The sequence below is a fragment of the Notechis scutatus genome, chromosome 2 (genome assembly GCF_049901735.1).
Source record: "Notechis scutatus isolate UNSWTSFEM ecotype Mainland chromosome 2, rNotScu1.2, whole genome shotgun sequence".
NCBI lineage: Eukaryota > Metazoa > Chordata > Lepidosauria > Squamata > Elapidae > Notechis > Notechis scutatus.
This window is the reverse complement of record NC_142010.1, coordinates 226,377,447-226,393,077: the sequence shown is the minus strand read 5'-3', so window position 1 is coordinate 226,393,077 and position 15,631 is coordinate 226,377,447. Positions and strand designations below refer to the sequence as shown.

Genomic DNA, 15,631 nt, shown 5'->3' with positions numbered 1-15,631 from the left:
TATATATATATATTTTTTCACTGTCCGTATGAAACAAATATTTACCCGCTAAATATTTTTCTTTCCCTCTAGAATTTAAAGGGACAAATAAGAGGCTTCACAACCGCTCTGCTCCTGTATAAGCCGCTAGGGCTTTTTCCTCTTAACACAACGGGGGAAGGAGGGGGGGGGGGGAGGCGATATATAGACCTCTCTCTCTTTCTGCCCGCTAGATGGCAGCACGATTCAGCGATTCCATTAGCAGTGGGGAAGGAGAATCTGTCCTCCACCCGCCCCAACACACACACACACACACACACACAGAGAGAGAGAGAGAGAGAGAGAGAGAGAGAGAGAGAGAGAACGCTATTCCCAGCATACACTCCTCTAAACATTTTTCCTCTCTCTTTCTCTCACTTCAACTTTCTTTTGCAACACTGGTCCTCAGGTAGACAACAGAAAAATATTAATGGAAGCAGATGGGAGGGGGATGAGTTCAAGGAGAATTTAATGTAAAATACCAACCTATTTTAAGTTAAGCAGTAAAAATAAAAAAAAGCGAGAGAGATGGGATCTCCAAATGAAATGAGATGCTGCTTTCCGATTAAGGACATTCATCTTGGCGTGAGCAACAGCAAGGAAACAGAACAAAACAAAACGGGAGGGGGGGGCACATTTAAAACGAGGCAAAGAAGGCAGAGTGGTGGAAGAGAGAAAGAGGCGAAATATGTCAGGTTGTAACATATGGAACCGTACATGTATTTTTAAATACTTACTTCCCTTATGGATTCTCCTTAGCCATCTACTTCCAGCCATTAAACAATGGAATCCAATCCAAGCCCCGTAATTCCTAAACAGGGTGTTTAGGGAGGAAAGGAAGGGAAACCAGAGGGACACAGAGAAAACTAATTTAAAAAAAAAAACTTTTTACCACGAACCAAAATAATTTCCTTTTAATTCTCCTTTTCTGCCTAGCCCACTGCATCTCTTTCCCTCCCCCCGCACCCTTCTTCCTTTCTTTTCTCCTGCGTGTGCGTCTGTGTGTGACCATAGACGACCCATACTAATCAGGTCTCAAAGTAAATAGCCGAGCAGGGCGATCTCAGTGTAAATTGTGCTTGTCAGAAGAATCCCCCTCCCTCTTCCTCCCTCCCCCTCGTCCCTCCCTATCTTAGGCAGTAGGTAGCAAAGAATAAAAGGGGGGGGAGCGAGAAAGCGAGAGGGAAAGAGACAAGAGAGAGAGGAGACTCAGCCAATGGAGTGAAGGAGGCTTGGCTAACCTTAGCCTCCCATTTTCTCTCCCCCCAATTCAGGGCTCTGACCAGTCAGTCGCCTTTGATTATCAGTTGCCAGCAGCCCCTCTCTTGGCTCCTTGACATGAGCTCCATATAAGGCAGCGATCTCCATAGAAACGTGTCAGTTTCAATAGTAGTGTCAAAGTTCACTATATACAGACATTCGCGCAGATCTCCCTTTCGGAAACATTGCTCTGCTAGTCTTCCCGTTGAAACGCATTCATTTTTTGGTTCTCTCTCTCTCTCTCTCCGCCTCTCTCTCTCTCTCTCTCCACCTCTCTCTCTCTCTCTCTCTCGTTTCTTGCATATTCTATTAGTTGATTTCAAACCCCCCCCCCCTTATCTGCTTCTTCCTTCTCTCTTTTTCCACCCTTCTTTTCTTTGAGCCTTTCGCTTCCTTCTCCACGAGACTAGAGAGAGAGGAAACTTAAAAGGAAAGGAGAGAGAGAGAAAAAAGAAAAAGACAAGACCACAAAGAAAAGAAAAGAGAAAAGAGCAAAGGGGACGCCTTTTTAACATCTTCATATCGTTCGGTTTTTAACTTTTTTTATTATTATTATTACTATTTGGGGGAGGGCTTTAGCCTTGGCTGGCTGAAGGTTTTTGTGCCTCTGTGCTTTTTTTTTTTTTCCTCCCTCCGATTATTTTTCTGAAGAAAAAGAAAAGCAAAGCAAAGGAAAGAAGGAAGGAAGGAACGAATAGAGGCAAGGAACGAAGGAAAAGAGCGAGAGGAGCGGTTTTCCCAGGCGATCGCCAGCGATTATTTGCCACCAGCACGGCAGAAGAAAGAAGGCGAGAAGCGCGAGCGAGGAAAGCGCCAGGAGAAGAGGGTTTATTTATTCGACCTACTTTGGATTGCTCGCTCGCTCGCTCTCCTTTGGCTTTTTCCCTCCCCTCCGCGCGCGTGTAACCTTCGCTTCTCTCCATGTTCGCTTTTGGCGTTGGCACTTGGCTGGGGATCCTCCGTCTGCCGGGCGAAAGCGACGCTGCTGGCTTCGCCTTGGTCGATTTTCCCCGAAATTAAAAGCGGGAGGAGGGAGAGAAGGAGAGACCCGATCGAAGAAAGAAGCGGCGGCGGCGGCGGCAAGAGAGAGAGAGCGAGCCCCAAAGTGCCTCCTCAACTCGGCGCTGGCCTCCGCGCCTGCCTTCTTTTCGGCGTCCCCGGAGCTTCCCGAAGCGCCTCTGCTGAATGGCTGACTACGCGGCGCTGCCTTGGACCTGGCCCCCGGACACCCGCGCGCCCTGAGCGGCAGCTGCGCCTCGGCCGCTCTCTCGCCGGCCTCCCGCCGTTCCCAGGCTCGCGGCGGGGACGAGCGCGATCCAGCGGCGACACCCCCGGTCGGGCCCCGGCAGCGAACGGTGGCGGAGGAGGCAGTGGCGGCGGAGGCGGCCGCAGCACCGGCACCCTTCCTAGCGGCGGCGGCGACAGAGACAGAGGCGGAGGCGGCGGAGGCGGAGGAGGAGGAGGCGGCGGAGGCAGCCTCCTGGCGGTCTTCTTCGTCTCGGCTTCCTGCCTCTCTCCGCCCGCGGTGCGAGCTGCTAGCCCGCTCGGACGCTACGGGGCTGTGGGCGGCCCGGACTGGGTCGGGCGAACCCACCGCCTCCTCTTCCTCCTTTCCTTCTTCCTCCTCCTCCTCCTCCTCCTCCCGCTCCCTCTCCCTCTCCTCCCCAGGGTGACCCCTCCTGAATGCCTTTCCCGACCGGCCGCTTCGCCCCGCTTGGTTTTGCAACTTGAAAAGGACGCCTTTCTGGAGGGAAGGAAGGAGGAGGAGGAGGAGGAGGCAGAGGGAAGGCTCTGGCCGGGCGGCCCCAGGAACGCTCCCCGAGCCTTGGCGGAGGGGACGGGGGCTGGAAGACCGCCGAGAAGCCTTGAAAGCTCGCGGGAATCCCATCGCCCTCTCCCGAGGAATCGCCCCGAGTTCGAGGCGGGGAGAGGGAAAACGCGGGAGCGGGGAAGGCGAGGCGGAGAGAGGAGGAAGAAGAAGGCAGGAAGGAGGGCAGGCGGGGGGCAGGGCAGGCGAGAGAAGCGGAAAGCAACCAGCCGAGAGAGCAGGCAGCGGCGGCCGTGGCAGCAAGAGCAGCAGCAGTAGCAGCCAAGCAGGAGGACTCCTGAGCCTTCGCTTCTGCTCTTCCCCCTCCCCCCGGCCCGAGAAGCCGCCTTCTCCCCGACCCCCTCCCCCACCCAGCCCGGACCCCCAATCCTCTCCCGGCCTTTTCCCCGGCGGACCCCCGTGTTTTTTTTTCCCTCCGCGGGCCCGAGATATGGCAATGGTAGTTAGCAGCTGGCGAGATGCGCAAGAGGACGTGGCCGGGGGCGGCCCCACCGGAGCAGCTCAGCCGGGCCGGGATCCGCAGCAAGGGGCCTCGGCGGCCCCCCACACGCCGCAAACGCCGAGCCAGCCGGGAGCCCCGTCCACGCCGGGCGACAAGGGCCAGCAGCAGCAAGGCTCCGGCCAGAGCCAGCAGCAACAGCAGCAGCACATCGAGTGCGTGGTGTGCGGCGACAAATCCAGCGGGAAGCACTACGGGCAGTTTACCTGCGAGGGCTGCAAAAGTTTCTTCAAGCGGAGCGTCCGCAGGAACTTAACGTACACTTGCCGGGCCAACCGGAACTGTCCCATCGACCAGCACCACCGCAACCAGTGCCAATACTGCCGCCTGAAGAAGTGCCTCAAAGTGGGCATGAGGAGGGAAGGTGAATATGATTTCCTCCCTATTCTACTCCAGGCGGGGGGTGTAGAGAAGCGGGTCCTGGAGAGGGGAGGGGGAGACCTGCTGGCCACCCCACCCCCCGTCCCCTTCGCCCCCACATCGCAGCTTCCCGCTCCATCCGCAGATTATTATTAGTACCCTTACTATTATTAATGCAGGCACCCAAGGCTGCCGAGCGTGTGAGTCGGCTGCTCCCTTCGCCCTCTGTTTCTCCCTCTCTCTCTTCCCCACCTCAGCCTTTTTAAAAGAATAACAAGAATAATTCGGAACTGAGGAAGGAGGAAAGGGACGAATAAGCAGCCCTTTCTTTCCACTGGCTGGCTTCTCCTGCCTCTTTTCACTATTTCTAATTCCTATTAAAATGGGAAGGGGGGTGGCTGGGAATCCCAACTTCAGCCGAGTCAAACTTCTCGCCTCCCCGAACGAAGGTGTTTCAAGGCTGTGCGTGCTGTCTGTGTGTGAATTGTGATCTGCTTGTGTGGCTTCTTTCTGCTCACCTGCTAGCTACTCCTCGTTTTCCAACACCTGGCCTTTGCCGAGATTCCTTTTTTTTCCTCTCCTGCTTTTGGGAGGAAAGTTTATGGACATGCTTTTCTTTTCTTTTTTCTTTTTACTTTTGTCATTTCACCACTCCGTCCCTCTGCCTGCTCTTCATTTCATTTCCTATGAAACCCCATTGTCTCTTAAATACAGTACTACTTACCAGTTGCAAATCACCCCAAGTCAATGATTGCCCTGTTTGTTGTTGCTGCTGCTGCTGTTGTTGTTGTTGTTACCATAAGGCATAGCTTCTTTCTGGATTGTGCTGGTCAATGTTTGAAAACAAACAGAAATAGTTCCAGTATTGGGGTAGGAAGGTTCTCCCACCCTCACCCCAAAGGGAGAAGCCTTTTATTTATAATATGTTTCCATCTACTTTTTATTTTATTTTTTCCTTTATCCAGGTTTACTGCAAAATGTGCTAGTACCCATGCTCTGATTAAAAATGTCGTAAGTGTCAAATAGATCAAATAATTCATTATCTGCAGTGAAAATTTGAAACAAATATTAAAATACTTTCTCCCTCGTGCCATAGCAAAAAGGGTATATATTTTTTTAAACTGTCCACTGATGACTTCATTTGTAGCTTCAGCCAGCTTTTGTCAGGAAAGGCATCTTGAAGAAACATAACTAGAAATTAATCAGTACAAATATATATGAAGGAGATAAATCCACCACTATCTTGGAACTGTGCTTGAAATGCACAGCTGCAGCTCTGGGAATCTAAACTATAGTAACAGAAATAGAAGTGAGGTTCTGACAACAAGACAGAAATATCCTGATTGAAAATGATTAAAATACGTAACAGTATGAAACAGAAAATATTAATTGGGGGAGGGGTTAAAATATTCACCAGAGGCCCTCTCTTCACCTTGTCACCTTTATTTATAAATCTCAAGTTAGAATTTTCTGGCCTGGGATTAGTAGCCCTACACACTTACACGCATACACAAACTTTGTTCAGCTTTAAATAAATCCAAACAGGCTTACATCTGGGACAGTGAATGAATCCATGGCATTCGAGTAGTACGTGCAGGCGTGTGTGTGTGTGTGTGTATGTATGTGTTGTGCATGCTGCACAGTTGCAAATGTTTCTCTTCACTGGCCAAAGCCGTAGCAAGTTGCTGCTTTCTGGAACCCTACAGTTAAAGACTGTTATCCTTCCTTCCTTGCCGCTCATGTTTGGCTTCTGTAAGTTCACATTTTGTTTTAATCCATCTCCATTTAACAGTAACAATCCCCCCCCCCCTCATCCTTTTTAACACAGAGTGTTCCATTTAAATTGGGCAGAGGTTTGCCTCTGTGTGTGTGTGTGTGTGTGTGTGTGTTTAGTGGGACTGGGACCTGGTTGTTTAGGCAAGAGTAGCTTGCAAAGGCTAAGGAGAGCTCTCCCTGACACCACCACCCCCCCACGGCCTCCCCCTTCCCTTCCCAGTTCGGTAGCCTTATTGTGCGATTCCAGACTGGCAAGTCAAGGGAAGGTTTGGCTGGATGGTATTTTGCAACCGCAACAACTTTGAGCACCGACTGGGCTTGAGGGGACTCAGAATGTCTCACTTGTTCTCTGGAAAGGCGAAGAGGGAACATTTTGCAGGTGGGACCCGATTTATTTTTTTTTAAGCTGTTGGCAGAGACAGCTTTGAAAAGCTTATGCTTTTATCCGTATCACCTTCTTCTTCTTCTTTTTCTTGTTCTTGTCACCCTCATCCCCATCTTCTTCTTCTTCTTGCGGGGGGGAGAAAAGCAACCTCCCTGGCAGGAGCATCTGGGCGTCCCCATTTGCACAACAATGCAAGATTGCGGGAGGGGAGGAGGGCGCCTTACATTGTGTGCGGCGGCGTGTCTGTGGGTCTGCCGTATTCTCCATACCCATACCTTCGGATTTGTGTGTGTGTGTGTGTGTTTGTGTATGTCAGAAGGAGCGCGCTTGTGAGTGTATGTGTGTGCGCGCTCGGGCGCGCGCGTAGCTTGGGCTGCTGGCTGCTGCTGCTGCTGCTGCTGCTGCTTTCGCCTTAGCGCGGGGCTACGGCTGTCTGGAGGGCTGGGGTTTGCCCAGGCTGCCGGATGCACATTTCCTCTCCTTTTCTCTCTCTCTCCCTCTTTTCGTCAGCGGTTCAGCGAGGAAGGATGCCTCCGAGCCAGCCGAACCCGGGCCAGTACGCGCTGACCAACGGCGACCCGTTGAACGGCCACTGCTACCTGTCGGGCTACATCTCGCTGCTGCTGCGAGCCGAGCCTTACCCGACGTCACGCTACGGCAGCCAGTGCATGCAGCCCAACAACATCATGGGCATCGAGAACATCTGCGAGCTGGCGGCGCGGCTGCTCTTCAGCGCCGTCGAGTGGGCCCGCAACATCCCCTTCTTCCCGGACCTGCAGATCACCGACCAGGTGGCCCTGCTGCGCCTCACCTGGAGTGAGCTCTTCGTGCTCAACGCCGCCCAGTGCTCCATGCCGCTGCACGTGGCCCCGCTCCTGGCTGCTGCCGGCCTCCACGCCTCGCCCATGTCGGCCGACCGCGTGGTGGCCTTCATGGACCACATCCGCATCTTCCAAGAGCAGGTGGAGAAGCTCAAGGCCCTGCACGTGGACTCGGCGGAATACAGCTGCCTCAAAGCCATCGTCCTCTTCACCTCAGGTCAGTGGGCCGGGCTGGGCTAGGAAGTCTGGAGGAGGCGAAGCGGGGCCCTTGCCCGCCCTTTCCCCGGAGATTTGGGCCAAAGGCAGAGGTAGCTCCCTGCCTGCCCGATTTGGTGAGAGCCAAAGCTCGCTTGCTTGGGCCTAGTGAACAGGCCTCGTGAGTTGGTGGACTTGGGCTGGGGCAGCAGCTTCCTACTGTAGATTCTGCAGTGCACTTGGCAAAGGGAAGGCTTAAGGGATGCTTGCTGTGGCTGCCTTGTCTGGAGTTTGGCTTCTGAGCAGAGAGTAAATTAAAATGTGGGAGAAAAAGAAAGAGAGAAAAGAGAGGAGGAGGAGGAGGAGGAGGAGGAGGAGGTTTAAAACCATGGCCAAGATTTTTCACCAGAGCTTGTGGAATAGGAAGGCAGAGAGACAAATAAATCCTCCACATTACTGCTTTGTTGCTGTGTGGTTTCCCCCTCCCCCTTTACTGGAAAGTATTCATAATTCCAATTGCTGTGATCAGAGGAGCAGGTAAAAATTGACCTGAAGGCCAAAAGTCCCCCACACACACACACACATTCCTTTCCTGCTAAAAAGAAGTGGAGAGGGAGAGAGAGAGAGATAAGCTCCCCCCCCAAATAATTGCAGATATATTTTCTTGCCTTTTTCTCAAGGTTCCAGCCCCGTTTTTTATTCTCTTTTTCCTCCATCTCCAAAGATTTCTGTAGTTCTGTAGTTTCTCACCTCCAAGCTCAGGTTCGCAGAAAAAAATATATAGAAATGCACAAGGCAACTCTATACCAATACTAACATATTAGTTGCAACACGCCCCCCACCCCCACCCAATTAAATTAGAAACAGGGATGGGTAATGTACTGGTCCATAATTTTGTTTATGATAGATGGCTCAAATTAACTTTGCAAAAGAGGATATTAACCTCACCTTTGAAGTGCTCTGGTTGAAGTCTGTAAAAATTCAGGCATCTTTTTATTATTGCAAACCCGGTTGATCCATATATCAACAAAATATTCAAAGATTTATGGATAAATACACAAGATGGCCTTTGGGTCTTCCTGAAAAGGTATGGCTGTCTGTGAGTTAAATTTGCACTCTACACAGGACAATCACAAGCACCTCTCCTAAACGATAAATGCCACTGAAGACAACTAGAATTTACTCCTCAGTAGAATTGCTGTGGGATTGAAAGTTTGTGGGAATGGTTGTGCTGTTTTTTAAAAAAATTCTTTTTGCGTTCCTTAGTACTATTAAATTTCCACTTAAACCTGAAGCCAAGCAATACACAAAAGATTTCATGGGCCGGACTTGCTGAATTTCTAGTTGAGAGGAAGAATCTTATGAATATTTCTAGCCTCACGGGTGCTTGAGAAATAGTATTTACATTGTGGCCAAACGACTCTTGAATTTGTGCAAAACTGTAATGTTGCAAACATAGTATTAATATCGATTTGAACATTGGATAATTTATTTAGATGGGGACTCATTGGTATGCGCAGTGCTCAGAGAAGGTGGACTGTGACTGCCCCCCCTTGTTCCTCTGGCTGCAAATGCAGGGCTGGGAGTGAGGACTCTTCTTTGCAAAAGGATCAAGTGCAGATCTCAAAACAAATGGGGAGATTTACGAAGCAGCCTTAGAGAGACATGTTTGGGCTGCATTTATCTTTGGCTTTTTTTTTTGTGTGTGTGTGTGTGTGTGTGTGTGTGTGGCGGAAACATGTTTTTCACAACTGACAAAAAGGGTCCCTGCTGGCATTTTTCAGGGTGATTTCAACTGCACATACTTTTTCTTAACCCATTTATTCCTTTGGAGACAGGGAGGATTGGACAAAGTGTAGGAATATTCAGATGAGTTTAAAAACAGCACCTTTTAAGCCAGAAGGTAAAGAAAGGTGGTTGCTTAAAAGGATTTAAATGGTCCCCAGATTTAAAAAGTCTGACACCCACCCCTCCATTTTCTCAAATGCCCCAGTAATGCCTTACCTGGATGGTTTAATAAAGCAGACATTATTGCTATATTTTGGGGGGGGGGGCTGTTCACAGCAATGTTAATTGTTCATAATTATTCACTTAGTAACAATTGGTACACTGGAATCGCATTTTCCAGCATAACCTCTTTGATGGTTCTTTCCCACCACCACCTCCACATCCCCACCCCACTTTCAACTACCTCCTCCTTTCAGTTTTCATATACACTCATTTCCACTTGGGCTAATCTTGTTTTGATTGCTGGCCAGAAGGTAATTGATGGCAAATCTTTCATCAAGCCATCCAACTTTTTAAGCAAACTTTGATGGATGGAAAAAACATTTTTAGCCACCTGGTCCCAGAGGCTTAACTCAGCAATCTGATCCTAAATGTAAAATAAGTCTTGCTTCAAAATCATTGGGATTTTTTAGATGAGAGATCAGTGTTTGAGCTTATTTGAAGATTAGTGTGTTTCTTATATTTTTTTATTTTTTCATTTGATCACCATCATTCCGGCTTTAGAATATATTTGTTCACCTATAAGAAGTTTGGAGACTATCTTCAAGTTAAATAGCACCTTAAAAGTAACCCCAACTTGTTTACTTTTCACACCAATATGCTAATTTTCTTAGCAAATGTATTTTTTATTAACACATGGGAGTGCATATCCCTCTACAACTTAGAATTATATGGGCAATATATATTACCCACAGAAATATCAGAGTGGGTCAGATGTATAAATCTATCTCCCAGGCAGTAACAATGTTGATTTCTCATTTTCTCATTTATGAATAGTATTTTTTTTTAGCACCTAACGGTCCTAGGTGCATTAGATAAAATATGCTCCATCTAATAACAAAATCTGATTGGCATCTGCTATGTAGTCATTTATATTTATGTATATATTTCGCTGCCATTGCTTGGAAAGGAAAACACCAAGAAATAGTGACTGCAGGAGAAATTATAACCTCTTGAAAAAGTGAGAGAAACACAGTTTCTATGTCCACCAACCTCCTGCCTTCCTAGTCCTCCTCCTCCTCTCTTCTCTTTTCTCTCTGCAAAGAAGTAAGCTAAAGAAGAAGAATAGAATATACATCACTCGCATTCTTTGGTCTACTATTTTCATCTCAACTCAATCAGCGGATAGATCAGATAGCACAGATTGTTTAATTAATTTTCAGATTGTCTGGTCAAAAAGATCCAGACATGTTTGCTGGGGACGGGAGAATTACCTTGAGTGCCAAGTACATTCAAAGCCTCATGTGCTAGGTAGGAGTACAGCTTGAAAAAAGAAGGGGGGGGGGGAATAGCAGAAGAAGATATGATTTATTAAGCATCTGTTGGATATATTAAGGAGAAGGGGAGGGGAGCTTTGTCGATGCTCTTTTCTCACAATCCCAGTGGTGGCCTCAAGCTGGAGAAAGCAGAAGCAGAAATAAATATTTCACCAATCCAGAGAATAGGGCAGGGAGCCTGCAAAGAGATGTGCTGAGGCAACTAGACCCTTTCATCCTGCCTTATTTAGAAGTTGCCTGAAGACCCTGGTGGAAAAGGGCAATGTGGCAAACGGGGGAGTAGAAGCTAGAGGGTGTGAGAGGAGGAAGATCTCTTAGTCACAGCTAAAGAAGATAGTGACTCTTCACTATAATGGACCACAAATAAGGGCAGGTCTCTGTTGCATGACGTCTGTGCATTGCAATCTCCCTCCCCCCCCCTTTCCTCTCTCTCTCTCTCTCTCTCTCCCTCTCTCCCTCTCTCATACATACACATTTTCACTCTCTTTTTTCTCCCTGCACCTCCTCCCCTGATTTTAGATGTTGCAAATGATCACTGCATTTAAGGCAAAAGCATGGATTAGCACAACAGTCGGGCGTGCGTAATTGTACATCTAAGCGCTCCTTAGTCTGTAGCTGGGGTCAGCAAGGTCTTTTCTCAGAAGCGTTTGAATTATAGCTTGGTTTATTTCTATTTTCGCTTGAGGCCAGAAGCGTGGGCATGAAGGTGTCTGGCAATCTTTTGATAGCCCCGATAGCCTGAAAAACGGGAGATCCCTTGCCACAAAACTAATACGCAATGCCAGCTAAAACAACAGCTCAGAAAGAATAGTGCAAATAATTTTTCATTGCCTTTTTCTAAGGTGTTAGATTTTTAAGCTCCGCTTAGGAGGACCCTCCCCCCAGATTATTACATTCATACATACATACACACACACAGAGAGAGACACTTCCCACACGGGGGTGGGGGGGGGCGCACATGCACACAAGCACATCCATCTCAAAAGCTGCTTTGATCTCCGCTAAACCGCCCTGCTAGTTGACGGCTGCCTTGTGATCATGATGTTTTGAAATATTTATTATTGATAGAAGAAAACAAGTTGCGAATCTGAACAAGGCACACGACAGCGGCTCCCCGCTTCCCTGCCTGAAGCACCCGCGGCTTATGCGCAGGTGGCTTCTTCCCTCCCTCGCTTCTTTTCCTTGGGCTCTTTGGGGTTTTTTTCCTCCTCCTCCCCGTACCTGTTACCTGTTTTTAAAACAACAACAATAATAAGAATAATAGAAACGGTGGGGAAACTACTAGAAGGGTGGCTTGATACCTCGGCCCTCTCGTTTTTAACCCTACGAGGAAGAAAGGAGGGAGGGAGGGAGAGGGAGAAAATCAATTATGGGAAGGGTTGGGTTCCTCTTCTGCAGTTTCCCGGCTCCGGGCAATGCGTCCCCTTCCCCTCCGAAAGAAAATCGGTGCTAGGCACTTTCCCGTCTTTCTGGAGGCCTCCTTGCTCGGCTAGAGATGCAGCCTCCCAGCTCGGGCCAGGCAGGCGGCGCAGCTTTGTGAAGGCGAGCGAGAGCAGCTGCAGAAGAAGCCCCTCGGCGCAAGGCGGGGGAGCGGGGTGGGGGGAGGAGGAGGAGGAGGCCAGGGAGCCGAGCCATTTTCCCGGCAATGATGATCCGGCTTCTAGAGAGGCGACCAAAATTTCCCTGACTCCAGCGTCTCTAGCGCCAGAGACAAAGCGAGCGCGCTGCTAGTCTCCCTCGCCTTCTCTCTCTCTCCTCTCTCTCTCTCTCTGCCTTCCTCGCGCCCCTCCCCTCCCGGAAATGGAGGCGGCCGCCTTTCGTGCGAGCGATCCGCTCCGATCCTTAGCCTAGCCTGCTTCGGCTTTCTCGCCTGCATGCGCAGCCTCTGGCCCCGCTCAGCCCACCCGGAGCCTTTCCCGAGAGTGGAGGGTGCACCGGAAGGCGCGCGGGGGAGAGGCGTCCTTCGGAGACTGTCCACGGAGGATTCCTCCCCACTCCCCCACCTTCCCCCCACGCACAGCTGGCGGCCTGGCGGCCTCCCCCTCCATCTCTCTCTCTCTCTCCCCGCAAGTGCGCGTGTCCACCGGCTAACAATAGGATGCAACTCAGGGAAGGAAGCGAGGCCTGGGCCCTTCCTGGCGACTGCAGCCGCGTGGCTGCCGGGCCGAGAAGGGTCGGTCCGGTTCTTCCCCCCCCCAGCCCTCCTTTAAAAAAATAGAGACGCCAGTCAGATGAAGAGGAGCCCGTGCAAGGCAACGGCGGGTGGGGGGCTCTCCTGGGTCCCGGTCGGGAGAGGACGGGGGTGGGATGGCCAGCCTTCGCTAACCCTCTTGCCCTGCTCTCTCTCTCTCCCTCCCGCCCGCGTTGCTTCTCCTGGTGGCCGGACAGATGCCTGTGGCCTGTCGGACGCGGCGCACATCGAGAGCCTGCAGGAGAAATCGCAGTGCGCCCTGGAGGAATACGTGCGCAGCCAGTACCCCAACCAGCCCAGCCGCTTCGGCAAGCTGCTCCTCCGGCTGCCTTCCCTGCGCACCGTCTCCTCGTCGGTCATCGAGCAGCTCTTCTTCGTCCGCTTGGTAGGTAAAACCCCCATCGAGACGCTCATCCGAGACATGCTGCTCTCCGGCAGCAGCTTCAACTGGCCTTACATGTCGATCCAGTGTTCCTAGAGCAGCCCCTGCCGCCCCCCTCCCCGCTTAGCCACCCGCCCACGGGCCTCGCGGCTGGGCGGCCAGAGGGGGGGGGAAGGGTCCGAGGAAAGAGCGAGAGCAAAGAAAGGGACCCACAAAAACGCCCCGCTTCCCCAAGGCCGGGAGCCCGGAAACCTCGTCTGGAAGGAAAAGACTGGCGGAAGCTGGCAACTCCGGCCCGGCGGCGGCGGCGGCGGCGGCCAAAACGCGGGGCAGCTCGCCTGCGTGGAACCAACGGCGACCCCCGAGGTGGGAGACTTTTAACAAACGAAGGAACAAAAAAAATAGCAAAGACCGAAGGGATTTTGTTTTTGTTTTTCTCACTATAATACTGCCCGCCCACCCGCCCTCCGAGAAAGAGAGGAAAGAGGAAGAGGATTTAGACGGATTTCCCTGCATTGATCGCGGACCGAAAGGGTGATCAACTGTATAGCAAACACGGTTTTAAGAAACGAAACTGAAGCCGGACTGACCGAGGGGGAGGGGGAAACGGGAGGGAAACACTGACCGCGAACATTGATCTTCATTTTGTAAAATATTAGTCTTTATTTTCACGTTTTTTGTAAAATTTAAAACATCGTTATGCGCATAAAGGAGAGAAGAAAAACCAACACAAGAAACAAAAATTTAGGGAGGGGGAAAATAACGTTTTTCCAAATAATTATTAAAAAAAACAAGGAATTGTTCTGTGTGTATGTATCTATATCTGTTTTGTATTTTTTTTTTCTGGTTCCAAACCAGGCTTCCTGTGATTCTATACTAATAATTTTTGATATAACCCTTTGCTTCTTATAATGAGTGCGATATATGTTGTTGAAGCTGTTCTTCAAGAATTAAAAATTGAAGTGAGAATTTAAGCGAAAATAAAAGAATTTAGCAAAAAGAAACAAAAGGCAAGAACACCCTGAAGGACCGGGAATCCCCCGCTGCCCTCCCCCAAATCTGTGCTCTTCGAAGTCCCCCTCCCCACTTGGTTGTCTGTAGAGCCGGGGGTCCTTCTTTCTCTCCCCCTCACCAATCCTTGGTTTTGCAGGATCCGCAAAGAGTTTCAAGAGGCGGGAATGGGGGATATAACAGGTTGAACCTGGTGTCTAGAAAGGTGCCTCTGCCTCTAGGCCCCATTGGTTGGATGTAACAAGGGTTGTGACTGAAGCTGACAGTACATAAAAAGTTGGAGAATCCCTTTAATAGCCTGCTGGTGGCTTTCAGCCCTTCTGTGTGCATAATCCGGGGAAATGGGAATACTCTATGTGACGGATGGTGGGAGGGTTAAATATTTTTTTATGGGTCCTGAACTCCCTCACACATGTACACCCCAATATCAGTTAGTGTGACTTCAGGTTTCTGGATCCTTTCAGAGAAGGATTCCCAGGTGATCTGGTCTTCAGAAGGGTGTATGAGAGCAAAAGAGAGCTAGTTGTAGATAGAGATGTCTGGTGGTCTGTTCAGACCCAAGGACAGGCCTGTGTCCTTCCTGGGGTGGCGGTGGCGGTGGGGACCACTGAGGAGTCTCCTTGAGGCTTCTCCTTCGTTTGAACACAGAGGAGTGAAAGCTCCATCTCCCACCCACCTTCCTTTCTCCCCCACCCAACCCCTCCCTCCCTTCAAGTGCATCAGCAGATTCTCAGCTCCAAGAACCCCTTTTGAAGACAACAACTTTCCCAGGGCTTGCAGAGGGTCTCTGCCAATCCCAGTAACAGCTTTCAGCGCATTAATGTTTTATAGGATCTGAGATGGAGCTCTAAGAACCCAGGCTGCCAAGGGAGCTCTTTCTTAACGTATTAATAAAGCCGGATCTTTAAAAATAACATTCCTTGCAAGTCTCCCCCACCCCCCCACATCCTCTCTCTCAGCTTCTCCTCCTAGTCCTCCAAACTAGGAAGGGTTCGAGATAAGGCAGGAGTTTCAGCTATAGAAATTGATGCCAAGTTTCTCCCCAATTAATTGGCTGCCTGCATTCCTGCATCTTTTTGTTTTCCTTAACAAGCTTTTTCCAGCCTAACTTACTTGACTTCCTTCCCTCCCTCCTTCCCTTCCTTCCTTCCTTCCTTCAATATTCCAAATGCAAGAGATCCTAGGAGACTGAGCGAATGGGCTCGAATTTCCAGGAGGAGAGCTGTATAATCGCTGCCATCATCCCCTGGTCTGAAAGACTAGTCCTTGTCAGGAAGAAGAGGGTAGCTTGGCTTTCATTTGGTTCAGTGCTGCCTAAAACTGAACTGGCCACGTCCTTCTAATTTTTGCAGCAGCGTCAGACCAGACTACCTTTAGAATCAGACACTTTAATATATTCTGTATGTGTCTTTGATTGACCTTCACTATCTAGCCCTTGGTGGCCTGAAGGTCCTTGAGAAAACCCCAAAGCATTCTTAAGAATTGTAAGATGGATTCCAGTTCATAAAACCAGGCTATGATTTCTCAGGTCATTTTTTTTTCTTCCTTCCCACCCTAACTCATTTTTCAAGATCCATAATATGAATAAATGTTATAAAAACTGGAAGGAATGAAAAAGTCT

At 49.8% G+C, this 15,631-nt stretch overlaps 1 protein-coding gene across 3 annotated transcripts; it reads left to right on the top strand.

Moving 5' to 3' along the window:
- Window positions 1–3,536: 3,536 nt before the first annotated feature.
- Window positions 3,537–13,815, top strand: NR2F1 (nuclear receptor subfamily 2 group F member 1). 3 transcript variants are annotated; one of them, XM_087958188.1, is made up of 4 exons: window positions 3,537–3,969; window positions 6,637–7,164; window positions 12,815–13,002; window positions 13,476–13,815. In XM_087958188.1, exons 1-4 carry the CDS (start codon window positions 3,537–3,539, stop codon window positions 13,497–13,499), a joined length of 1,173 nt encoding a protein of 390 aa, XP_087814314.1. In that variant the 3' UTR covers window positions 13,500–13,815. The 3 variants fall into 3 exon arrangements, with proteins under 3 accessions (XP_087814314.1, XP_026528171.1, XP_087814315.1); XM_026672386.2 differs by having other exon boundaries at window positions 12,815–13,815; XM_087958189.1 differs by lacking the exon at window positions 3,537–3,969 and adding an exon at window positions 4,074–5,717 and having other exon boundaries at window positions 12,815–13,815.
- The last annotated feature ends 1,816 nt before the right edge of the window (window positions 13,816–15,631 follow it).